The sequence below is a fragment of the Sorex fumeus genome, unplaced genomic scaffold, assembly GCF_029834395.1.
Source record: "Sorex fumeus unplaced genomic scaffold, SorFum_2.1 ptg000115l, whole genome shotgun sequence".
Lineage (NCBI taxonomy): Eukaryota > Metazoa > Chordata > Mammalia > Eulipotyphla > Soricidae > Sorex > Sorex fumeus.
Window position 1 is genome coordinate 13,951,059 of NW_026606172.1, and position 27,977 is coordinate 13,979,035.

The 27,977-nt window shown below is 36.8% G+C and overlaps 1 protein-coding gene across 1 annotated transcript in view; it reads left to right on the forward strand.

Annotated features, from left to right (window-relative positions):
• The window catches only part of ROBO1 (roundabout guidance receptor 1), an 839,320-nt gene that overhangs the window by 770,248 nt on the left and 41,095 nt on the right, over positions 1 to 27,977 (forward strand). Inside the window, exons 16-22 of the mRNA XM_056135441.1 lie at positions 533 to 654; positions 3,901 to 4,072; positions 10,038 to 10,235; positions 15,960 to 16,002; positions 21,518 to 21,672; positions 23,174 to 23,509; positions 25,373 to 25,480. Of these exons, the coding sequence (XP_055991416.1) occupies positions 533 to 654; positions 3,901 to 4,072; positions 10,038 to 10,235; positions 15,960 to 16,002; positions 21,518 to 21,672; positions 23,174 to 23,509; positions 25,373 to 25,480 (1,134 nt within the window). The remainder of the gene's footprint in view (positions 1 to 532; positions 655 to 3,900; positions 4,073 to 10,037; positions 10,236 to 15,959; positions 16,003 to 21,517; positions 21,673 to 23,173; positions 23,510 to 25,372; positions 25,481 to 27,977) is intronic.

Genomic DNA, 27,977 nt, shown 5'->3' on the forward strand with positions numbered 1-27,977 from the left:
CTGAATGCATGACTTTGTATTTGTGCCTTAGAAACTGCTCAGTTACAGACAAACCAGAGTGCATGACTACTGTATAAATAAAAATATTTAAGATTGTTCCATATATAAGAATAATAGATGACATGTTACAAGTATATTTCTAAACATAACCAGAATTTCCTGTTTTATCACATCAATTATATAAATAAAAATGATATAGTAATATAATGAATATTTTGCATTAATCTTCATACTTTTAAACTTTTTTAGGATGTATGTGAGAGTAGTGTTACAGGCTAAGAGAAATAAGAATATCTTGGGGATGTTTGTTAGATCATGTATGTAACTTGGCTTATGGGAAAATTCACAATGAATTGGCAAGAATGATGCAAACTTAATGGGAGGTGAATATTTGCCCCATGTGATGAGAAATATTTTTTTAAAATATGCATGTTTTTTATAAAATCCATTTAGTTTTCCTGTAAATATCAAGTTATGCTTTCAGTGTTCTCTAATAAATCATAATAATCTACTTTTTAAAATAATTTAATAGCACCGAGTGCCCCACCCCAAAGTGTAACTGTGTCAAAGAATGATGGCAATGGAACTGCAATTCTTGTTAGCTGGCAACCACCTCCAGAAGACACTCAAAATGGAATGGTGCAAGAGTATAAGGTAACTCATACACTAATGTGCTGACTACTGTCCCCCACAAAATCATGTGTGCGGTTAAATTATTCTTGGATCTTTGGCGCCATCTGCTGGATAAACTAGCAGTATGTAAAATTATTTCTTCAAAAGTTTTTCTGTTTATTCATTGACTATGGAATAATTATTTTTGTTGGAACCCAATGAGAATAAATTATTTAGAAGACTTAGTACACATGGTGTCAAAACATATTTCTATCTAGTTGCATAGAGGCACAGTGTAGCGGATATTTTAAATCCCTTTTTTGCCCTGAAATATTCCTGAAATACATTTTGTAGAATTGGATTGCCCAGTGAAATTGACTGAGTTATGTTCTCTCAAATATACTTTTTTTATTTTCATACATGCTTGAAATGTTAGAATTTTGGAACAAAGTTGTGACATCATGTGAGTGTGCATGAAAATCAGTTTCCTCTCCATAAATGATATTTAATTCTCTGAACAAAATATCAAGTCTTAGAGGAAATTCAGATATAAATTTCTGTGGTTTTAATGGATTTAAAATATTTAGTATATAAAGAATATTTAAGGTTAAATTTTATATTATATGATTGGATTTTTTCAAATAATTATTTTTTTACCTGTGAAATCATCTGTATTCGGTTAATCTAGAGAATCTGAAGTAAATGTATTTTGAGCAGACATTTTAGGCATAAAAAGGTTCAACAAAAGGTTAGGAACATTACATACATATAAATATGTATTGGAAAATCTTAATGATAAAACATAGATATTTTTTAATATTGAATCAAGCAGATTTCAATAGAAAATATTTTATATGTATACTGTTCAGTACATTTAAGCATACTGCATAGTGGCAAGATTTTATCTGAAAAACATTTTTCTAGATATTACACTGTATTCTATAACTCTTAAGTGTTGCTGTCTTAATTATGATGCTTTTAGTATATCATATTCTCTATAGACTATGCCCATTGGCATGAAGCTGATGTTCAAAGGTAAATACATTTATTTCCTCTGATGTAGGTTAGTGATTTTTAATTACATGTCAGTATCAGCATTATTTGCGAGAGCGTTTTCCCAATATACAAGCCTGGCATCAGAAATTCAGATTCAGTAGGATTGAGAAAGGTTCTTGCAGATACATTTTGGTGCATCTCTCCAAGTTTTTGGTTAGAGACCAAATAAGACTGTTAAATGTTCGGTTGGATGACAAATAGATTCAACCAATAACTTGATAGAGCATAATATAATGAAGCATAATTTTAGGCATAGTATTTTATTAAGAAATCAAAATAATCACCGGTTTATGAACTGCTTGACACTTTAAAGAGGCCACATGAATTTGAGTATTGAACATGTTGCAGAAAGCACACTAGGGTTGTTTTAAGTTATTTAATATGGCATCTTCTACTCCATGCAAGTCATTCAGAGTTAAGAGGTTGCCCACTTTGCATTGCTTTCTTATGAACTTTTTTAGGTTATTTCAATCCTGGCGGTTAAGAGTATGCTCTAATTCTGGAAAAATAAACTATTCTTGAGATTTTTAAAAAGATTTTAAATAAGGTAATGCCACAGCTCCGAAGAAAAAGCATGTCACAGAAACACTTCTAAGAGTCAAAATCCGTTCTCTCCTGAAGAAATGCAAAAGGGTGGATTTCACTTAACTTCATGGTCAATTTAAAATAATAAAATGCTTTTCAGAACCTGATTGACTGGTACAAAATCAGTTGTGGCTCTGGTTCAGCTGCATAATGCATTTGGGGTGGGGGTTGGGAGACCATCAGGACCCTTTTATTTCCAAATGGTCAGATCCTGGTATAGAGTCTGACGGTTTACTGTTGTTATCAGTGGAAACTAGATTAAAATGATATCAACTTTCAAGTAAAAAAAATAGATTATAGACCACTTGCAAGAAGATACTGATATTCTTAGATATATTTTAAGTCCCATTTCCCATTATAATTTAGATAATCACCTCCTTGAAGCTAATCGTATGTTGCTTAAGGGTATCCTAAGTAATACAGAACATGGTTGATTACTCCACGTTTCATTTTTATATGGAAACTGGGTCCAAAACTGTCACACCATATTCAAATTGTTGAAAATTGTAAAAGATCATTTTATAATGAAGTAACCCCTTGCCCAAATTTAGAATAAGCATTATAGTATAGTTCTAAAACATAGATTTCCTGTCACAAGTCTCATTATCTAAGTTAAGAAGTTAGATGATAATTTCCTTCTTAGTAGAATATTTTTGTTCCAAATTAAATAATGTGGGGTTTGGGGGTCTGGGGGTCGGGTTTTGTTTGTTTGGGTTTGGGGGCCACAGCAGGCAGTGTTCAGGGCTTACTCCTGGCTCTGTGCTCAGGGATCACTCCTGGTGTACTCAGGGGACCGTATAGGGTGCTGGGGATGGAACCTAGGTCAGCCATACGCAAGGCAAATCTCCGACCCTCTGTACTATCACTCCAGTACCCTAAATGTGTCTTTTTATTCAGCATAATTCCATGTATGTTATCAAAGTTAATACTCCTATTTCATATGAGGTCAGGAAACCTGTTTTCTTTCTTTGGTAGCAGTTTGACATACTGTAGATGGAACAAAATCCTGAGATGATTCCTGCACCTTGTTTTATTTTTAATGACTATGTTGATGCAAAGGCACTTGAGATTATTCAGAAATGCCCTCTCTCTAAGTAAACTGCATACAGGTTTTGATATGAGAGTGGTTGAGTCTATAAGGTGTGGAAGTTCAGGGTGGGTTTGAGTGGGGTTTTTCGATTTACCTTTGTTCTGTGATTCCTGGTATCATCTGGTATCACGATTCATCATAGTAGTAATGTAAATCCTGAATGATGTTATTGTTCTTTATGTAACATCACAGATTTTTTTTCGCCAAGACTTCTATTCCCCCTGCCAAATAATTAGCCTGTTTCTAAAGGTCTACCTAATAATAGGATAGGAACCAATGTCTTCAAGCACAAAAACAATTATAGACCTATCTGCTATAATCCTTTCAAAGTAAATGAGAAAACTTAAAGAGACCTTTCAGGTGCTATGCAAGTGAGTTGTGAATGAGTCTTCCCCAAGCTAGATCTGAGGGAGGAAAGAAAAAAAAATGACTGTTGAAACTAACACAATAAGGTTTATCACAGTGCCAAACGTTTTTAGGTCTAAACTGGTACTGTGTTGATTTTTGCATGGAGTAGAATAATTTCCAAGTTTAACATCCCTTGTGTGTTCTTACAGGTTTGGTGTCTGGGCAATGAAACCCGATACCACATAAACAAGACAGTTGATGGTTCCACCTTCTCTGTGGTTATCCCGTCTCTGGTGCCTGGGATCAGATATAGCGTGGAGGTGGCAGCCAGCACTGGGGCCGGACCAGGAGTGAAGAGTGAACCACAGTTCATCCAACTAGGTGAGCGCCAGCCTGGGTTTGCTGTGGAACTGCATCTCTGTCTGTACTGCTTGTGTTTCTTTTGTGCTCTGTTGAGGAACTGTTGTTGTGAGTTGAGTGGAATGTGGACTGGCCCAATAGGACTGCAGAGATGATGGTGTTAGTTTTATAGACACAGACACATGCATTATAATATGATTTATATATTACATATATTACATTTACATACACATAGATAAGTAACCATATACTGTTTCTAGATTATAGTGTGTACTGTCATATATTATGTGTAGTTTACCTAGTCATCTATTTATCATGTGTAGTTTATATAGTCATATATTTATATAAAGTCTTGTATTCACATATGGGAAAACTAACAATTATTCAATTATTTATTATTATCCCTAATGTGTTCTATTGATTTCCCTCTTTTACATTCAAAAAATAGTAATTGAGTACCAAAGATACTCCATGGAATAGCCAAGACACCAATTATATCTTTTATTTTGCAAATAAAAGCAAACTTTAATACAAAATAAATTAGATATTAGACATTAAATATAAATTGCATAAATTATATTTAATTTAAAAGCAATTTGCAATTGCTATTTATCATGTTATGTGTATTTAAAAGCATAATTGATATTTTTATTTGTTTGATTTGGGGGTCACACCCGGCAGGGTTCAGAGCTTACTCCTCACTCTATGACAAGGCACCATACCTTGTGAGGCTCAAAGACTGTCCATGGTACAGAGATGGAGCCTGAAGTGGCCCTGTGCAAGTCAAGTGTCCTATATGCTGTGCTATTACTTGGACCAAAAATGTGTTATTAATTTTTATAGCAATTGATAGAGGAGGATGTATAAAAGACCACTGTCCTCCCATTGTTCATCAATTTGCTCGAGCGGGCCCAGTAACATCTCCATTGTGAGACTTCTTGTTACTGTGTTTGGCATATTGAATACTCTCGGTAGCTTGCCAGGCTCTCCGAGAGGAGTGGAGGAATTGAACCTGGCTCGGCCAGGCTGGCTTCGCATAAGGCAAACGCCCTACTGCTGTGCTATTACTCCAGACCATAATATAGATATATGTGATTCTTAAAACATCGAATGCAATGTGTGCTTCCAAAGTGTTTAGGGATTAAACAGTATCAATGACAACCCTTGGGCCTGGGATTGCAGAAGTAATATTTCTAACTAAAACCAGTGTGATATGAGTAAAACATAAATATGGATATTAGTCAAATCAAAAACAAACATCAGCCAGCACAGCAATAAAATATCATTGGTGATGAAGGTTGAGGAGAAAAAAACCCTATACCATCAGGTCACACTTAAATTATGAAAATGCTGAGAGTTACAAAGCCAACTGTGTGAGTTCAGATCTCAGTTCTGGATGTAAAGCATCAACAGTTTGTATGTCAGCATTATTCTAGCAATGGGAAAGGATCACATATATGAATCTTCAGATTTCACAGAGAAGTGGGGAGTGTTTTTGCATGTTGACAATGTTGATGACATCCTAGAAATTATTTCTAAACAAAACAAAGAAACATTTGGCTTTGCATAAACTGTTACTGTACATAATAACATACTTTGCATTCAACTTGGAAGCAGTTTTTGATGTTCCATTATTTAGAAAATGCCAGCTGCTTTAATAGACACATTTGCAGAATTCTGGTGATAGAATGCAGTATGTCCTCCAAAGGTCCCTCACTCTGGGATAGAAGAAAACCCAGATTGGCTGAATGGCTTTCCCTGTATAGCATAGGGTACATTGACCCTGGGTAGTAGAACAAAAGAACATCAGTGTGAGGGAGCACATCAGTGGTGGTGTACTGCCTCCTGTGTAAACTCAGACATGTGACTCCAAATAGGTGAACAGAAATGTCACACAGCAAAGTCCCTGGCTTCTGAGGTTACTTCCAACAACTCCAAGCTAATGAGAATTCCATTCAGATTTCATTGTATAATGTGTCCTCTCTTCTAGAGCCCTGAGTCAAATTTAGATGTTTGGGTTATCTTTTCCATGTAACGCATTTTTAAGGAGTGATTATATACACGCATACAGCATTGGAGCAAAAATGACTTCTTATTCATTTCTTGAAAAATTCCAAGCCAAACAGAAAGCCTTTCGTAAATATTGCCTGGCCATCTATTATAACACTACGAAAGAAGGGAAAGCATCTCAATAGAGACTATTTTGACTCAAATAGTTGTCCAGTATTTATTTAAATTGAAATGATAGGTTTCATCATGATGAACCTATAGACTTCTTGTTATCATTTACCTGTTTTTATCCAGATGACTTTTAGTCCTGCTTTTTTTGAAGAAGAGTTGGAAAGGAGTCATATGTAACTTTACCTACTTAAGATTTAAATAACGGGATTTAGGGTTAAATTGGTTTTCTTGGAATTATGTGTTCCAGCTATAATATAGCCTCAGCTGCAGTGAGACAAAGACTGAGATAGAGAGTGGCCGTTTTAATTCATTAGTCACACCACACTTTATTCTTCTAAGCCCATCTGGTTGCTTACATTGGGACCTCTCTTGGCTGTCTCCATAAAATCTGAAGCTACCCAACTTAACCTTGCACAAATATCCATGAAATCGATAACCCTAGCAGATACAAAGGGTGTATTTGGAATAAAAAGAATGGGTCTTCTGGGTAAAGTTTCAGACGATGGAGTGTTCTTAGGAGAAACAAAAGAGTCTGGAACATAAAATAGAACTTTTTTGTCAACAAACAGGGGAAGGCAGGTGACTGTGAAAAGGTTTTGTGGTTTGTTTTTTTTTTTTTGGTCTCTTTTTTTTTAACCTTTAACTTCCAAAGAATGGAATCTAGCATTTTGTAAATAAATAAACACACAGCACCTTGTCCCTCCTTTGATGGAAAAGTATGTCATTTCCCTAAGGCGTTATTTCCCTCCATAATCATTGCGTAAAACTAAGCAATAAGGTGTTCGGTTGATAACACAGTGAGTAGGGTGTTGCACTCAGACAAACCGGGTTCGATTCCTAACATCCCATATGGTCCCCGAGCACCGTCAGGAGTAATTCCTAAGTGCATGTGCCAGGAGTAACCAGGAGTAACCAGCAATGCCAGGTGTGACCCAAAAAGAAAAAAAAAACTAAACAATGAAATTTCCTGACCATCCTTTCTTATGACTTTATAAGAAATCATAACCTACATAATTCTTTTTTTATTTAAGAAATATCGTGAGTCATACCAGTTTTTCTGAAAACAGAAGTTTGAGCTTTTTTTAATTTTAAATTAAAAATTTAAAAAATTTTAATTTAAAATTAATTTTTTTTTAAAATTTTAAAGTAGGCAGGTATTTTCAGAAGTCAGTGATTTAAGAATTTTCAGAGCGTAGTAATCCAAACAAGACAGGTAAACTAGGTAAACAGCTTCTTGTTGCACCATATCTTGTGTGGGGGAAGAATGGGAGGCCCACGGGGCTAGAGTGATAGTATAGCAGGTAGGGCATTTGCCTTGTATGCAGCCAACCTGGGTTTGATTTCCAGCATCTCTTATGGTCCCTTGAGTACTGCCAAGAGTAATTCCTGAGTGCAGAGCCAGGAGTAACCACTGTGCATTGCTGGGTGTGACCCAAAAAGAAAAAAAAAGAATGGGAGATGGCATTCATCATCCACAGGGCCACTGCTGCTGTGTAGGATCTCGCCTACACAGGGGTACAGCAACAGCTTTTAGACTTACACAACCTTGTAAAACAAGCCGTGTTGTCTGATGGAATGGTGAATGGTGGGTTTGGAAAATGAGTGTTTTAGTGGGTTTTGAACATAGATATAAAGAAAGATAGATTCACTAGGCACACATATCATCAATTTTTAATTCTTGAATCAAAAATGGCTAACTGAAAACACGTCTTTTGCCTATTCATAACATATGATAATTCTTGTACATATCTCATGTTCTTCTGTCATTACAAGGCCATTGTATGCCACGATTATTACTTAGAAAGATGACTCATCGCTCTTTCAGTGGTAATAGTATCATAATTTTTCATTGGTTTTTTAATGATCTTGAATTTTTTAGAACTGCTGAGTATAGGTTGAAACAGTGTGTTTCTAAGGCAGTTTTGAAGTGTTAGAGTATGGTCTGTGCAAAAAGAAGAAAACACAAAATGTTTTTGTGGGGGGGGGGGCTGGAGGGAGTGAATTATTGGGTCATGCTTGGCCATACTCAGAACTTATTCCAGGCTCTACACTTAGGGTGGTACTTGGAGGCCATATAGGGGGCTGGGATTGAACCCAGGTCAGCCACATCTAAGGCAAGCACCTTACTCTTTCTAGCCCCCCAAAACATCTAAGAAGAGCTATTATATAGAGGCTGGGGAGATAGTACAAGGTTTAAGAAAATTGCGTTTCATGCAGCAGACCACGGTTTAAATCCCCACCATCATATATTTGCCCCAAGCATTGCCAGGCATGAAAATATCCCTGAGCACAGAGCCAGGAGTAATTCTTAACACCATTAGGTGCTCCACCCCCACCCCCAAAGAGCTGCCATATAGAAAAAATTAAGTATTAATCTCTTACCTTTTAAAATCTTTTCTTATACTTTCTTTTTTAATTAACTTTAGGTTTTCTAGAGAGATCTGAGACAGTTGCTGTCTTTTCTTGACAGACTTATTTGGCATCCTTGTTCTTGTATGCTTGCCTTAAAATACCATATTTCAGGACTGAAGCAATAACACAGGAGGTCACACACCTGCCTTGGCCAGCCTTGCTAGATCCCAGCCCCCAATATGGTCCCCTGAGCCTCACTAGCAGTGATCCCTGGGCACAGAGTCAGGAGTCAAGCCTAAGAGCAGCAGGGTGTAACTCAAAATAATTTGAAAAATAATACAATATTATATGTAATATTTTATAGTTCTAAATCTGTTTCTAGGCTGGAGCAATAGCCCAGGGGGTAAGGCGTTTGCCTTGCACGCAGCTGACCTGGGTTCAATTCCTCCATCCCTCTCAGAGATCCCGAGAGTATCCCACCCACACAGCAGAGCCTGGCAAACTCCCCGTGGTGTATTCCAAAAACAGTAACAACAAGTCTCACAATGGAGACGTTATGCCCACTCAAGCAAATCTATTTCTACTTCGGCATCCACATCCCGAGATACTTGTTTTAATTAATTTACTTTTTTGTGGGGGCTGGAGCAATAGCACAGCGGGTAGGGTGTTTGCCTTGCACCCGGGTTCAATTCCTCCATCCCTCTCAGAGATCCCGCCCACACGGTAAAGCCTGGCAAGCTACCCGTGACACATTCGATATGCCAAAAACAGTAACAACAAGTCTCACAATGTGTTGTGAGACATTACTGGTGCCCGCTCGAGCAAATCGATGAACAACGGGAGGACAGTGCTACAGTGCTACTTTTTTTGTGCAGGAACCTCTCTGATATGATAACAAATGTCGCTAGGTGTTGATCTTGGGGCTCCTGAGGCCAAGTCTGCATTTCTACCCTTTAAATTGTATACACAGCCCAAAGTTGGTGAATGTTCTGTGTGGCATGTGTGTGTTCGTGTGGTTGTGGTTGTGTGTGTGTGTGTGTGTGTGTGTGTGTAGGTGTTAATAGAAAGTGATTCATACATTCAAGACAAGTGTTACACTGTCAAGCTTCCTCCTGGCTTTCCTGGGTAGTGGCATCCTACCGACATGCTGAGCTGCAGATTTTTCTGCACTCAGAATAGAAATTTTGTGCCATGGCCTTTGTTGGAAACCATAACCCCTGCCAGCAATCATTACATTGCCTTTATTTCATATTTAAACTAATTTAAATCATCATAATGTTGTTAAACCGCCAATGTTTTAATGAACTCTCGTCGGTGTTCCAGAATAAAAAATGAGAAACCATGGCCCCCTACTTAACCGAACTCATGCCCCCCGCCTTATTTTACTCTGTCGTCATGTGTTTATAATTCCATCTGATTCCAACTGGATGATAATCTGAAGCTGCCTTTTCAGATTCGCACGGGAACCCTGTATCCCCTGAAGACCAGGTCAGCCTTGCTCAGCAGATCTCTGACGTGGTGAAGCAGCCTGCGTTCATAGCAGGAATTGGGGCAGCCTGCTGGATTATCCTTATGGTCTTCAGCATCTGGCTCTATCGACACCGGAAGAAGAGAAATGGGTTGACTAGCACTTACGCGGGCATCAGAAAAGGTAGTAAGTTGCCAACGCTTCTCATACTTAATTATGTCTATAGAACTTTGAGATTCCAGTTTGCTCATGATTATGTAGGTCCTCTGATGGGATTCTAATACAGAAAGATTTTTTAAAAAATTGTATTATTCGATTGTGGTAGCTGCAGAGACGTTTTACTTTGGTAACAGCACAGTGTGACGAATAGCAAATCTCCTTTTCCAGACAAGAGTCTTTAAAATAAGATTCACCCTGGTGGGTCCAGGTCTGCATCACTTCATTTGCTCATTTGGGGCTGTTAAGTTCTTTGCTCTCTAAGTTTAAAAGAAAGTTTTTGGTTCTTTGATCCCAGAAATGATAAACCCAAGGTTTTGACTTTCGTTCTCTGATGGGATTGTTAATTCTGTAAGTCAGATATCGACATCTCCTCTCCCTAACAAATGAACTCAGTTTTCAGCCTCAGATTCAGAGTTCAGACAGGATGACCCAAAGTTTGTAGAGTACAGTTCTAGTTTATTGAAAGTGTACCTTTTACTTTCAAAGTCATCCTAATTTGGATGACACATATATTCTCCCTAGTTCTTGTCCTATACTTGCATGGACCTATAATCTAACACATCTTTGGCAGTGACTTAAAGCAAATTTAAAGAGAATTACCATTCAACAGGTCCTTTACCACCATCACCACCTTGTTAATTTTTTTGTTGTCTCCATATTTTCAGAGTGAACGTTTCCTTTATTTTCTGACCAAGTCATTTCTTGATCCATTAGACAGAAACATTAGGGTTTTTTTTTAGTTTTGGATCATAACCGGCAATGCACAGCCTGGCAAGCTACTGAGAGTATCTCACCCGCACGGCAAAGCCTGGCAAGCTACCCGTGATGTATTCGATATGTCAAACACATTTACAACGAAGTCTCACAATGGAGAAGTTACTGAGCCTGCTCGAGCAAATCGATGAACAATGGGAGGACAGTGCTACAGTGCTACCTGGCAATGCACAGATTACTCCTGACTCTGCATTCAGGAATCACTCCTGGCGGTGCTCAGGGGGACCATATGGGATGCTGGGAATTGAACCTGGGTCAGCCATGTGCAAGGCCCTACCCGCTGTGCTATCGCTCCAGCCCCAACATTAGATTTTATAGTGCTAGCTGATAACTTTTTTTTTAATGAAATGTTTTGAATGTCCCTAGTCAGGTCCTTACAAACCAGCCTGGGGCAGCAATCTAAAAATAGCTGTGCCCTTGGCCACAAGTGGTCCTGGCAAGAAAGAGTCAACAGGAAATAATCATCCACACTGGGAAGATAAATCAGTGTGTTACCGACTTGTGACTCCATAGCGGTCTCTTCATGTACATACATTTGCCTTCACATTGTAGCACTGTAGCACTGTTCTCCTGTTGTTCATCAATTTGCTTGAGCGGGCCCAGTAACGTCTCCATTGTGAGACTCGTTGTTACTGTGTTTAGCATATCCAGTACATCATGGGTAACTTGCCAGGCTTTGCCATGCAGGCAAGATAGTCTCCTTAGCTTGCCGGGCTCTACAAACTGGGGTCGGCCAGGTCAGCCACGTGCAAGGCGAATGCCCTACCTGCTACGCTATTGCTCCAGCCTGCCTTCACATTATCACTGTTGAATATGTTTTCTTCAGCTCTGAGTCCTATCTAGAGATGAAGCAAGATGTCAATGCCCCTGCCTATGAAATGAAAATGAGGGCTTGAAGGCACCCACAAAATGCCCAGCATTCCTTATGTTTATATGAAATAGAACAATGCCAGGCATGAGTTACTAAAAAGAGTCTTCTCAGAGGAGGGGCCTGTGGATGTGTGGGGAGGGGGTGACCAGAGAGAGGGCAAGGTTGGGGGAGGGGGGGATTGTGTTTTGAAATCTGATGTGAAATGAGGAAAAAATAAACTAATTAGCATATAGATGTAGAATCTCTAGAGTTCTCCAGGAAACCTATATTTCTTGCTGTGATGAAATGCTGTAGCTGTGTAGTTAGAATGATTTAATTCTTTAGATATTGTTCTGAATTCTAAATAAGTGATGTGAAAGCCTTCTCCTTTCTGAAATGTTTCTTTTCTTCTACTAATGGACTTTAAGCATGCTGGCAGATGCCTTATGTGCACTTTCTGAAACATCTATTAAACTAATATCATTGTTCTTTTAACTAGCCTGTGTTTAAGCAGAAATCATAGAACATAATTACAAATGTAATTGGTGAGCATTTGATTCTGCTTTCCTCACTTTGCCTGGTTGGCACTTTTATATATATATATATATAATTCTGTTTCTATGCAATTAGGGGGGGAAATGCATTCTGAAATCATAAAATGTCTTGGGCAAAAACTATTCCTGATAATTAGAAGAGGGAGAGAGAGATTTTAAAGAAATAAGGTGAAAAGAGACTATTAACCTCAAGCCACCAAACAGAAGTGTGATGTAGGGGAATAGTGAACATCTTAAAAAATATATATATATATGTATATATATATGTATATATATATATACATATATATATATATATATTTCTCCCCTATGTTTAACTGTTGGTATTGGAACAGCCTCTACCAGAAAAGGCAGCAGTGCACGTTTCGACGTATTCACATTCTCATAATGCCCTAGCATCACTGAGTAACTGGGGTTGGCTATGTTTCTGCAAGCTTTGAGGATAAAGTCCTATTCTTGGGTGGGTGAGCCATAAGAATTTCATTTCACCCAACTTCTTTTCATCTCATCTTCTATTCTTCACACTGGAGTTACCAGATAGCTAGAAGCAGTGATGGGGCTTTTCATATTTTCACTATGTCCTTGTAATTGCAAATTAATGTTCAGGCTCTCCATTCTGGTTTGAATAGCTTTACTGCTAAATGGATTTTTCTTTTTCTTTTTCTTTTTTTTTCATGAAGACTTGTTACTGTGGCTCTGAATTTTTGATTGGAGCTAAATTACTTTGACTCTCTGAAAAGTCTTGGCTGAAAGAAATCAGAATAGCATGCTTAAGGCAAAGACTGTTGTGCTGCAAAGACCGGATGAGAATTTCTGGGTGTGACATTGAGGTCTGGACTTCTGTTCTTGTCCTAACTCAGAAGTACAGTGGGATGATGAGGAGTGACCATTGTAAGGGTCGCGTTCCAATTGCAACCCGTAAGCTCTATCCCTCAAGTAAATGTCTTCAGGACAAGCCAATGTGAAGGGCAGCCTGCATGCGGGGGTAGCCTTTTGATCCACAATAAATCCTCAATACTCTTGTTTGTGTGAATCAAGGATGTCTTGAGAGCTGACTTCAGTCTTCAAGGGAATAACGTAGATTCCCTGGCTTTTGTTATCATGAATTATTCTGAAGAGCTGGGGAAATAAGTCAGCCTCCCCAATTTATAGAATTCCACGGGGATAGTTCTGCTGAGATGCCACACCCAGGAATGGAAGAAGATAGGGAAAGAGAAGGGGAAACTGACCCTTTTTGAGGCCTGTAGCTCCTTTTTCAGACCTTTGTTAACTGCATTAAGATTTAGAATTGCAGAGAGGGGCTTTATTGTACTATTCTGTAATTACCAGCATGGTATTAAAAAAATAAATAAAGCTCCATCCACTCCTAGAAAACTTCTAAATTTACGTCGTATGAAGGAAATTAAAATTTAAAACCCTCAAATTCCCTATCCAATCACAAATTTTTATGGTAAGAAAAATTGTAGCATCGTACTATTTACATGTCCGGGTATAAGGTATTTCTTGTAGCAAAACAAAACAGTCCAATTGACATTTTTTTTTTGTTCTAGTTAGGACTCTTTCTTTCATTCTTTATGTGGTCTGTCTGTCTGTCTCTCTCTCCCTCTCTCTCTCTCTCACTCTCTCTCTCTGTGACAAATACTTAAGTGTACTATTAGTCCACATTAATAAGCATTTACTTTCAGATCTCCAGATAAGGTTCAAGCAAGACCCTGATAATACTTGTTTAAGAATCCATCATCCAGTGTTTGGAAATGATTAATAGCAGAGGATTCCTGTTTGTACTAAAGCCTGAGCAAAATCTCTGTTGCTAAATGCAGGGTCATTCCCAGGCTAACCCAGAGCAATTCCTTTCCAAACTAGACTGTCAGACACTTCAAAATGGTACCTGTAGAGACAAGCTTCTTTTTCTAACCTCAATTTGGTTTTATTCATAAATCAGAGTGTCAGAACTGCGGGCTTAGTTATTTACATTTGTTTTATGTTCAGCTGTCTGCTTGATTTATACTAATGTGATATGTTCCCTTTCTCTCTTCAGCTTAATAACTGGTTTATATTTTGTTTTGATTTTTCAGTCCCGTCTTTTACCTTCACACCAACAGGTATATATTTGCACTTACCCTCCTTCCTTCCTTTGTTAGTTTGGCATGTGTTGTATTGTGGTGTTTTTATTTTTATTTAATATTTTTGCAGTTAGAGGAAGGGACTTAAAAATGGAACACAATACTTGATTTACTCATGTCAGGCATGCATTTGAAGTCAAAATGACTGGTGTTGCTTTTCATCCATTCCAAGTAGTTATTTATTCATGACTCCGTACTGCATCCTAGGCTTGTTTGCATGTGTTTCATTAGATAGACACACTGTCTCTCCCCTCAGCATGATTTAACATGCTAATCATCTCATTGATTATTTCATACTTGGCGGTGCATTTGTTTCTGTTAACTTAAGCTTTAGTTCGCAACAACCAAAAATTCCCTCCCTTGCAATTTTCTATCCATCATGTCAGCATTCCTAAAGGTAACCAAAACATCCAAGCACAGGGAGAGATAAAACTTTCCATTTCCCCCTAGTCAGGATTGTAAAATTCCGGTCTATTCGGTTTTGTTCCAAGTGGGTCTTCTTTCACATCACCTCCAGTCAAAGTGGTACCTGAGCTGGTGCCTCCTCGGTGTTAATCCAGTTATTGTAATCAGTGGAAGCAGTTATCTCTCCTCAGCAGACTCCCAGTTTCGAGTTCTTCTAAGTAGCAGAATTTGGCAGCTTTTGGAAACACATTTCTTCTCAGAAAATGTGTCTGTATTTACAGAAAAGCTAATCTGCTTAACTCTTTGCCTAACTATGTGCAAATCTTTATTTGTTATGGCTGTAATTTTTTACACTCTAAGTTTAAGCTGAGAAGGCCTTCAAGAGCATGAAAATACATTTGTGCTCCATGAAAAGCTCTGAGGAAAATATGAGAAAATCATTTTTATAAGACACTTTAAAAAAAAGTCACATTAATAGTCAAAACTTGGCATATGTTGTTCAGTGTGGAAAAGAGAGGCCTTATTATAATATTCCTATTTGTCTTACTGGTCATCAAAATTCTGGGAAAATAGTCTGAGTGGGTTCTTTCCCCACCAAATTTAAGATTTCATGTATAAAATAAATGATCCGATCTGGTAATAAATTCAAAATTGGATGACTGATGTGCAAATGTGTAATAATTACATTGAAGAAGAGAATACTAGAGTTTTTCTTTGGTTAAATTCTCAACCTTGTTTAACACACTTGAACAATAAGTTATTTTTATTTAATTCTATATACAAACAAAAAATACAAGCGGAATTAGAAATCTGACATTTCCTGTAATGATTTATGTCATGATTTTTATAGAAAAAGAGAAAGCATTCTATTTTGAAAAAGTTGCTGTGTATGTAATAATTTATTCTAATAAATATAAACATGTCTATTAATTATTTTTTCTTGTAACATTCTATTAATTATTTTTTTCTTGTAACATTCTAGTAACTTATCAGAGAGGAGGCGAAGCTGTGAGCAGTGGAGGGAGGTAATTATCCTACTTGTTTTGTAGATTCCCAAAGGGAATTTCGTCTTCCTTAATTACAGAACTGTTTTAGCTTAAAAGTTTTCATTTAAAGGTAAAATTTGCTCAACTCTTTTAGAAATACTCCGTATGACTCTGCTCTAGGACCAAGGTCTTCCTTCACACCTAAATGCAATTGTAAGCTTGGACCTGTGTATCTCAGTTGATGAACACGAGAGGGCGCAATTTAACCGGGAAATGTAGACCTACTGATTTAACAGATGATTAAAAGGAGTTAAAGTAATTAAGCAATAGCATTTATGAAGATTAAGAAATATAGCTAGTTAACAGATATGATCAAACAAAAAGTGTTCATTTGAAAACCTGCTGAACACAGCATTTGCTCAGAAGTTGTAGGTTATGTTTGTTTGTTCTTGTTGTGAATTCAACAACAGTTCTGCTCTTCATTTCCAAGGAAATATGTTGAAATCAAAGAAAACGAAGAAACCTTCGTAGCCAGTTAACTCAAAGCGTTTTTTTCACCAAGCTAATTAAAATAAGCCTCAATCCTATATTTATTAGTTTTTGTAATTATTATTCAGTGAACTTTAATATATTCACAGAGAAATCACAAAGTGATGTGACAAGCAGCTTAAAGGAATGAAATAAAGAAAGTAACAAGAACCAAGCTTCAGGATTTTCCACAATAAGAGGTGTTTTTATTTTTCAAAAACAGTAGTATCTAGCTCAAAGTCTAGGGGAAAATCATTCCAACCAAAATCATTTTATAGTTAGAATTCAATTAACTTATTGAATGATCTATTCTATGCAATTGGATAATGTGGTTATTACTGGGAACGACAAAGCAAATAAGATATTATTGCTGAATCTGACGAACCTACCACCTTCTAAAAATTACTGAATTTAGTATTTGACAAAGAATGATTTAAAAAAAAAGTGTTGGCCACTTAGCTAATGCTGTACAGATTTGGCAATAAGCACTAATCTTTTCTTTCCTGGGTACTTCCTGTTTTCAGACTGTGAAACAAAGCCAGCCACTAAAAGACTCAGAGCTAGGGAGGTCTTCACAAGGAATAAATCCACTTGATTCAAGAATTAAACCAGGGCATGTTTTTGCATCCAGGGGAATTCCATCTAAATCATAGCCTAGGCATTCATGAAACAGCTTCTGGCACCAGAACATTTTCTCTTGGGTAAATCTGGAATGCCTGATTGTATAACCACCTCTGTGAGTGTGTGTGTGTGTGTGTGTGTGTGTGTGTGTGTGTGTGTGTGTATTCATGACTTCAGCTTTTTTTTTATTAATCAAAACATCCAAAAGTGCCTAATGAGCATCTTCTGTGTGTTCTGGACCGACCTCTACGCATGAACGCGTGCACAACATCACATACCACACACACGACATAAGCCTGGTTCCTGCTCTAAAGGAATGTGCAAGCTTATTCCGCATTGGGAAATAATGAAAAAAATTCATAGATACCAAATGCTAGTTTCAGTGGCAGACTGAAAATTAATACAATTCCTGGATATAGTATTCATTTGGAAAGTACACTGTATCACCATGCGGAAATAACCTTTAAAGTTTAATTCCAGAGGGCCTGGCGGATTCTTTATGGAAAGATACCAAACTCCTGGCTTGTAATTGTCTCTCATAGTAGAATAAGAGAAACTACATAGTTTACTAGATTTAATAATAAATCACTAAATACAGGGCTGAATCTATACAGTACAGTGGGTAGCACACTTACCTTGCAGGTGGCCGATGCAGATTCAATTTCTGGCACCACATACGGTCGCATGAGCCTCCCAGGAGTGATCCTTGCAGAGCCAAGAGTAAGCCCTGAGTACCACCAGGTGTGGGTCCCTCCAAAAAAATGAAATACATTATTTTCTTTATAACATAATAAATGTAATTTGTTAAATTGTATCAGTAAAATCAATACATGAATTATTCATTTTTGAAAGATGTTACAGTAACTAGAAAGGAAGGAATGGATGACATACAGAATGGATTCTGGAACCCTGAGTTATGCCCTTAGAGAAAACTTTAAGGCCTGGAAGTTCTTCTCAATAAAGTAGTTTGACCGATTTCTTCTAGTTCTCAAAATTATTGATATATTTATTCCCAGGAAAAAGAGAATGAAGATTGTCATAAGCAAACAGACCACTTCCCCACTTAAAGAGGGCAAAGGATTTGTAATGCAATCATCCAGAGAAGTGTCAGGAAGTACTTCATTGTTACAGTTCCTTTGTTTTCACTTATGTCCAACATACCCGCCATGTCCTCCCAAAATCATGTCTAAACTGCCATACGGTCAAGCAGAAAAATGCTCAAGATGGAGGAAAAGAGAGAGAAAGTCATGTCAACCAGGTGGAAAAGACCAATCCCACATTTCCTTGCTGTGGGAGCAGAGAAACACACACATCCCAGACCTTGTGTTTCTCTCAAATGCTGGGGATTCTTAGCTATATACTTTGACCTCAGCTTCAAATGTGTCCCCGGCTATCAGTGAAAAGAGAAGACAGTTTTAAAGCAACCCTTACTGCCAGCTTCAAGGACCATTTTCCCAGTTCTACCTTCCACTAGATTATTTTATTGTTTGCAAGTTCAAATCATTGATTTATTGTTTTTTTGAGTGAGTAGAATACCTGGACTAAGAGGAAAAGAAGGTACATGACACATAATTTTTCCCTCTGTTCCTTCGTGACACAAGCTGTCCTTTTGAAAGAAATTGCAATAGACATGATTTTTAACAAATCCTAATTTGTTTCTTTCTCTAGTAGAGTTTTCTTTTGAAGACAAGGATGAAACAAAGTACCACTCATATATTACCATGAAAGTATAATCAGACATGATAATATATTTATTATATGTTCCATCATAAAATATTTGACAAGTATTAATAGCATAATCCCTACTCTATTTTGAATGTTTCATCTCTATCTACTCTCTCTCTCTTGTATCTACCATATCATCTTAAATGCATAAAGACAGTCAGTGAGAATGTTTAAAAGGTTTTCAGCATCTTTATCTGAGTATCTGCTTATGACCTTGACTTCCCCAGATATTTCTGAAATACACATTTGACATTTTGAGATTCATGATGGCCCAATAATCATGGCTCACCTTCTTCCCTAAATAGCATTCCAAAATTAAATCTAAATGGAAAGCTAGGATATGAATTGTTAATCCTACTTCCTGTTGGAAATTACCCATTCATAAAAAAAGTTCTTTTCAGCCCATCCATGGATATCAAAACATTCACTTTAAAAATCTTTCTCTACAAAAGGGAATACCCTGCCACAGAGGCAGGGTGGGATGGGGGGATGGGGGTGGGAGGGATACTGGGACCTGTGGTGGTGGAAAATGGGCACTGGTAGAGGGATGGGTACTTGATCATTGTATAACTGAAACCCAAACACAAAAATTTGTAAGTCTACAACTGTACCTCATGGTGTTTCACTAATAAAAATAAATAAAATTAAAAAGAATCTTTCTCTGAGGGAACTATAGTAACATAAAAATATTATCTATTCTTTTGAAATATAAGTCAGACTGTAGAAAATTTCCACTTGACCCAGACTTCCAACATCCCATGATACTGTGTGTCAAATATGAAGTATTTTTAATAAATTATCTAAGGAAAAATTCACAGCTTCAGCTCCAAATAAAATAAGGGAAGCTAAATATTACTAGATGGAGAGTTTCTTTAACACACACAGTTTTAACTCAAAATAAAATAAGGAAATCAAAAAGATTACAAGATGCAGAATTTCCATGGTTAACATCTATTTCAAAAGCTTCAGTTATCTGGAAATACTTTGCATTTTATTGTTTTAAATTTGAACAGTTCAGTTACACTGCTGTTTAAAGCATGTTGATATCATCAGTTATAATAGTGAGTGCTGTCTTAAGGGTTTTATTCTGAGTAGAAAGACTTCAGACATTTCCCTTTCTTTTTATTAAGAGTATGTGAGGGCTTTAGGAAATCTCAGCACTCTCCTTTGCACCTGGATGGCATCCTGGATCATTGTGGGACTCTCCAACTGTATTGCCACTCTAATTCGTATAATAATAGTATCTACTTGATAGCTTAATACAGTTGTTTTGAGGATTAAATGAGTTAACACCTGTAGAAATCACAAAACGGTGTCACATATTAAAGAGTAAATGTTACTTTTACAGATACTTAACTACATATGTATAATCCATATATGGATATAATATGGATTATACATATATACAGATGGGTATATATGCGTACATATATACATGTAGTTATATATGCCTCATTAACGCACTTAAATGCTGTTATATTAATATATTCATATGTGTGTAATAGTGTATGTGGATGGTATATCTATATACATACATATATAAGTATATGTATGTGAACATGTATACACTGGATGTTATAAATCCATATTCTTCAGTTGTAGTCAATTGTTCTTCAAATAACCATCATTTTTTTCACTGAGGGTTTTCAAGTTTCCTCAACTGTCTGTGTATGAGAATCAGAATCATGAAGAGTAAATGCCAGGCAATTTTTACCAGGTGAATGAGAAGCATGGTTACTGCACATTAACCAAGGAAGCAAAGGAAATCGTAGCCTGATCCTTGGCATCTGCATGTTACATCTCTGAAGCATACCATGTGTCATCACCTCTTTTGCTAAATTACCAAATGGAGTCAGAGTTGGAAAAGACCATCGGGGCTTCTGACCTTGACTCCAGTTTGTGCGCTGGTGTTTGGTGGTCCAGGGCGTCCATTAGTAACTGCTAATACACTTCTCATTCACAACACACAGGGAAAGAGGATTAGCATCAGTTGTGCCAAAAGAGACACGGGTGCTGATATTCCTTACAGTGCACATCTTTGTTTCACCAGATTCAGCTCCACAGCTTTCCTTTGTTTATGTGGGAATTGGTGGCATTTTACCTTGTCATCATTAGAAAATGGAGACAGGAGCTGTGCATCAGAACAGTGATGAGGCTCTGAAGAATTCACAAAGCCCCAACTTAGCCATTTCTGAAACACGATTTTAATGAAGAAATAAGCACGTATGCTTTTTTGTTCGTTGTCTAAAGAAAACCCTAGTTTTACTTTTTTAACAAAATTGCTGGAGGAATGATTTTTTTCAAATAGGTTTGGAATGAAGAAACACAAACTCAGATGCTGAAAGAAAAGGAAATATCTGTATTTTTTTTTATAAATTCGTGTTTGATTTGTAATCACTATACCTGATTAGGGTGTTTCATTGCAAATAATGTAGGTGCTTAAGTCTGATGCATAACTTGCCATTTATAAAGTGATAGCTATGGGAACCAAAGAGATTTTTAGAACCACAGTTCTAGCCACTGTGAAAAGAATGTATTATTCTGCAGAGCTCAGCAAATGACTTGAGAATAATGGGACAAACTTTTAGGAATTCTGGAGTATGTTTGAGTTGCGGTTTACATGACACTTGCTTTTATAGTTGTTTTTTATTATTATTATTATTATTTTGCTTCTCTTTAGGCCAGGACTTCTCAACATCAGTGAACCTGCCACACAGCCGTGGCTGGCAGACACGTGGCCCAACAGTAGCAACAACCACAATGACTGCTCCATCAATTGCTGCACAGCGGGCAATGGGAACAGTGACAGCAACCTCACTACCTACAGCCGCCCAGGTTAGAGAGACACAGGCCACCAAATGTGTAGAAACATTGTTAGAGCAAGCCAGGAAGAGGCAGATTTCCTTTCCCTCCCTGTCCATTCGAAAAGAAAACCCCATTTATATTTCTTTCCATGGTGGTGTTCATGCCTGTGTCACATACTAGCCCGATTCAAGTATCTTCTCAATCCCTTTATCTCCATCTGTGCCTTCAACCAAAAGAAAAGTTTACCATTGTGCAAGGAGAGTGAGCAAGGTGAATTTGAGTCTGGTTAGGGCTGGAGAGTAAGTGCCACAGGTAAGGAGCCTGCCTTGAATGGAACTCTTCGAGCCATGATCCCTAGCACCCAAGCCCCACCAGGAGCGATCCTTGAGTGTCAAAGCAGGAATAAGTCCTGAGCACAGCTGTGTATGACTCAGAAACCAAAACGACAACCAAAATATTAAGTGTAGTTAGTAATAAGGAAAAAAATGCAAGTTTATATAAGCATTCACATTAAGTATGCATGTAATTAAAATCTTAATTGTACTAAAGGAGTAAGCGGGATCAAAGGTCAGTGCATTATAGTTAGAAGGAAGCAAATTTTCAAAGGGAAGAAAATAATCATTATAATAATTGTATATAACAGCTGTAGCAAAATAATTGAAAATTAGCTGAAATTAAATCATATTTCTACAGCATAGAAATAAATCCTGAAGACTTAAGAAACATTTATATGCTGTGTGTATGCTTGCATGGGTTTTGTGTACTCTGTGTCTGGCTTAGAGATATGTGGGTTTGAGCAAATTATTTTGTTAAATTTTCATGCTAAAACATAATATAGCAAATGTGGATGTAGAGCATGTAATATTTAAAACTAGAGAAAACCTGAAACATAATGAAAGCAAAAATCTGAAAGATACTAAAGGACAGAGATACTCAACTTGCACATGGCTGACCCCAAGAGGCAAATTTAAAATTCTCCAGAACATTATGTACTATCTCTTCCTTGTATCTTTTAAAAATATAGCTACTTTATAAATTACCAGACGCTTGAATTCTTTGATCTGAGGGCAGAGTTTTGTTTTTCTCCACTTTTTTTGGGGGGGAGTATTCTCAACTTTACATGCTTTATTTTGTTGCTTCAATAGCTAACTAGTACCTTCAAATTGTAAATAACTCAACAAAAAATTAAAGTTGGCAAGGATTATATTAGTACAGTTCCTATTAATGGTGTTGTTAAAGAAATGTATCTTTCTTTAATGGGAGAACTTTTTATTTTACTACATAAGCACTAGAGCTTCAACATGATTTAACCTCTATATAAATTCTGTGTATCTTCTCTTATCCCCATTTACAATTGGCTTTCTCTAGAAGATATACACGTGAATACTTGACCCTTTTGAATCAATCTTACATAAACCCCTTTGCTTCTTACATAAATAATTCTACCATGATACACAAAGCTACTTACAAACAAATTTAAAGGAATAACCATGCAGAATGACTTTTTCCTTTTCCTCTTCATTGCACGTAGCTGATTGTATAGCAAATTATAACAACCAACTGGATAACAAACAAACAAATCTGATGCTCCCTGAGTCAACTGTTTATGGTGATGTGGACCTTAGTAACAAAATCAATGAGATGAAAACCTTCAATAGCCCAAATCTGAAGGATGGGCGTTTTGTCAATCCATCAGGGCAGCCCACGCCTTACGCCACCACCCAGCTCATCCAGTCAAACCTCAGTAATAACATGAACAATGGCAGCGGGGACTCTGGCGAGAAGCACTGGAAACCACCCGGACAACAGAAGCAGGAAGTGGCACCAATTCAGTATAACATCATGGAGCAAAACAAACTGAACAAAGGTGAAGAGCGTTGCCTTTCTTCCCTCCCTTTCCGTATTGGTCTCCTCATCCTTCAGTGCTCCATCGAAACTTGGGTGGGACTAGCAAGTGAAATCTTTCTTTTTTGTTGCTACTGAGGTCCTTCTTTGGGGTTCTGAAATGTCCAATGTCAAAAGAGTTTAATTAGCACAACAATACCTTGGAAAATTGATTTTATAATAATATATAAGTATTTTCAAATGGTTTTGAGATTAATTTAAATTTAATCGTAGGTGAGGAATTGCTTTGGACAGACCATCTTTTATTCATAAGGCAGATGTACAACCATCACAATACCTCACATTTAAAATAAATAGATGATTCCATTCTTTCCACTTGAGAATGGAGGATAATTGCTTCTACATGGCCCCATAAACGAATGGCGTTTTTATATCAAACTGAAGAAAAATAATTAAATTAAGCTTGAACCGGAGAAGTGGTGAACACTTTGTTGTATTTTTTTTTCCAACAGCATTTTATTTCTAAGGCGACTGCAGTATATTATTTTAGAGCCTTAATTTCTTTGGTTGACCTGATTGATGTCTGTCAAGATAGATCCTAAATTAAATTGAGTTTAGTGTTAGCTTGTAGCTGCAGATAGTATTTTAGGCCTGAGGGGAATGTTTTTCTATTGTAATAGGTATCCATTGAAAGAGATAGGTATTTGATTTCTTCGCAGTTCCTTCAGGCTACTGCTATAATAGCATGATTTGCAAAGTTGTACCTCTAGGAAAATGAGGAATCGCTCTGATTTGAATAGACTGGGGAAATTTTGTAGAAATGTTCAATCTCAGGGTACACTTTATTGTAGATAATTAGAGGCATAGATTTATTTTCTTTAGGATTGAGTTGAGACTACCACTTTTCTTCCCAAAATGAAAGCTTATTGCAGCTGGAGAGTACAAAAAAAAAAAAACCTATTTCATTTGAGTACATTCTTGTGGCATGCTTGAACTTCATAGTTTGGTCATTAAGTGTTTTTTTTCCAGTTTTAGAACACATTTGGTTGTTATAACATTCCAATTCAATAAATATTTATTAAGTCTCTTATGTAAGTTTAGAACAAAGGCTGACAAAGAAGAATAAGACAGTTCCTGTGATCAGGGTTTTTATAGACAGTGGGATTCAAGTATCATTACATTGTCCTCCACATAAAGTATGTAACTTTAGTGTAGACTTTGGAAAACAGCAACATTCCTTGGCACAAAAAAAGCATCTCTCTAATTTATTGTACATATTGCTTATAAACAGACTTGATATATCAAACTTTAATAGAGACCCTGCAGTGTAACTAAACTGACAGATATTTATGTCATGCATTTCAATGTTGAGTGTATCATTTGGATTTTCACCATTGCCCATAAAGCAGAAGCATTTCTGGAGTAAGATTAAGATATTTGGTCTTCTTATGGTATGAGGTATAATCTTACTGACAAGTTTTATTTTTATGCTATTCTAACTTGATATTGTCCTGATTTTAAATTATTTCTAACGTTATTTTCTTACTATATTATTCTAAGTTAAGAAATCAAGCAAATCTGATTTCTGCCCTCGCTGATTTATAAATAATTTAAAGAGAAGAAATTGTTTCTCAGATGAATTCTTATTCCTAAATTTAGTCTGATTCATATAAAGTGCAAACAATTTATTTTTCATAAATCTTAGATGACATTTTAAAAACGCTTTGCATTCTCTTAATTTTTCTTCCTGAACACTCTTTCTTATATGATTAACTTGCATATCACCTATGTGATTAACTTGATATTTTAAAAGCCTCATTGTTGGTTATTGATTGAGAAAAAAAGTGAAAATAAATGGTATTTTTCCCCACCTTAAATTGTCTAGATTATCGGGCAAATGACACGATCCCTCCAACTATCCCGTACAACCAATCATACGATCAGAATACAGGAGGATCCTATAATAGTTCCGACCGGGGCAGTAGTACATCTGGTAAGTAAGGGGAAACCAAATAAGTAGATTCTTTTCAAGGAAGACATATTACAAGATTACAGATGAAATACTAATGGACTAAGTAAACATAATACATGACTAATCGCGTTATGGCATTTGAATCTTCAAGGCTTGGGCATTTTCAATGCCGCTTAAGAACGGTCTATTTTCTGTTCATTTGGAAGCAAAGACAGACAAATCCTGAATTTTAGCAAAATCAGAAGCATGAATTCATTTTTCAAGACAAGTGAAACATCCTTTTTTTCACAGCCCCCACCAAGAAAATACAACTAAAATTGCTGCAATTACAGCTACTCGGCCATGTTACATTTTCTCCCACTTTATTTACACATGGTGGTTTACAAAGCCATTCCTGATGGCTTGTTACAGGCATGCTGTATTCCAACACCAGTATCACCATCATGAGCACCTTCCCTCCACCCTGGCCTCCATTTCTCCAAATATGTTACATTTTAAAACAAGGCTATTCTGGCACTTAAAATTTTATATGCATGAGCCTGGACAGATCAAAAGCCTAAAAGATATTAGCCTAAGATTTAAGACCCTGCCTCAGTTTATAAATCTCTCTTGCTATTCCTCTATTTGATTCTAAAACCTAAGAAAGGAACTTTGCAGTGTGAGTCTGTTAAGTGCCTACAAAGCCACACTGCGGCCAGGGTCTCTTCCCTGTGGTCTTCCTGCTGGTGCAGCTGTTTGCCAGCTGTTTTCCTGATGGGGGCTGCAGATGGAGGCTTGTTGGTACTTAAGTCCTGCTTTTCTAATTAAAGGCTGTTCATTATTAGAGCTAACATGTGGCAAGTCACACCACAATGAGAACAAAACCAATTGATCTTGAACTCCAGTATGTTTTTCAGAGAGGATGGAAATGCCACCACAACTGGATTAAAGTAGTTACTAGGGATGTTTAGCTATTGTAGCCCAGTATCTGTTCCTTTCTTCTGGAATGAATGTGGCATTTGCATTTTAGCATGCTCCTTTGAGTAAAACATGATTATTTGGCATCTTCTGTGCCTGAGCTTTTACACTGATTGAAAGTATTCCCACTTGGATGAAAGAAAAACAGAAATAAGACATTGCTTTTGGGGAATCTGACATTGCTTTTATTTCCCTTCCTTCCATCTTTTTTCTCTCCTTTCTTTTTCTTTTATCCCTGAATTTTCTTTCTTCTTTCCTTTCTCTATTCCTTTAAGTCTTCTTTCTTTCTCCTTTTTTCCGATCTCTCTTTCTTTTACTCTTTGTTTCTTTCTTCTTCCTTTTTCTCTCACCCTTCCTTTCTTCCTTCCTTCTTTCCTTCCTTTCTTTTTCTTTCCTTCCTCTCTCCTCTTCTCTGTCTCTCTATCTCTCTCTGTCTCTGTCTCTGGACATCAACCCTACTGCTTAGGCATACCCCTAGCCCAAAAATCTAATCTTAGTCTACCATGTGTTTTTCATTGGTTTTAACAATTAAAATCTTGTTAAATTACTTTCATAAGTTGAATAGTGAGTCATATAAACTATATTAACATATTAGTTATAGATACATAAGTAATGATAAATTGTGATAAATTCTTATCCAGTTAGAAGGAAAATTGTATCTTAATGGGAGATATATGATTCCATTAATATGCAGTAAACTCTGTTTTCAACATTTAAATTTGCTCTTCTAATCATATCATTGATATCAACAAGTATTTTTTATTAAAGATATAAAATTGGTGAAAAAAATAGATGTAAAATCTGGTAGTCATTAGGGCAAGGGCAAAGCAAGTATATGAGGGTAATACAGATTGGTGATGCTGGGTCTCCCAGGACTCATGGAGTTTGAAAGTAGATATGTGTCCAGAAATCAAGAGAAAGGTGCTAGGCATAGTTGAATTCACAAGACATGTACAGGCATCCTTTATAGGACACCTGCATGGGAGAAGAAAGACTTGAGACAATCAAGGAGAGGCCTGACACTCATATTTTATTTATAACAGCCTATCCCTTTTCCCACACTTCGTGCAGAAGGAGAGTTGTGCAAGAGCATGTGGTTTTACAGACACTCCCCTTCAACTCTTTCCCCATAACTTTATAAACTAAGGCTCAAAAAGGCCTTGTTATGCACTGTGTAGCCAAGAGCTTTTTCACAGGGGTAAAATAAAATATCTACCTGAGGACAAAGAATATGAAAAGTCTAAAATCAGAATACTAGGGCACTTATGTAATTTCAAGCAACTGAGACTGTCCAGGCAACGTAATTGTTCTATGTCATCATTTGATAGAAAGTGACTATAAATTCTGTCCCTTTGAAAAATAGTTTTTTCTATTCCTTTTGTTCTTCGTTATATTAGTTCTTCCAACAATTACTTTCACCTGCACCTGCTTCTCTGACAAAAACTAGTAATTCCATTGTGCCTAAAACATTTCATGGACAAGTACAAATTATGTATATCCAGTGATTTAATGCAAGAGTGGAACTCTAATAGATTGTATCTGTATCATATTGTATTTTAGG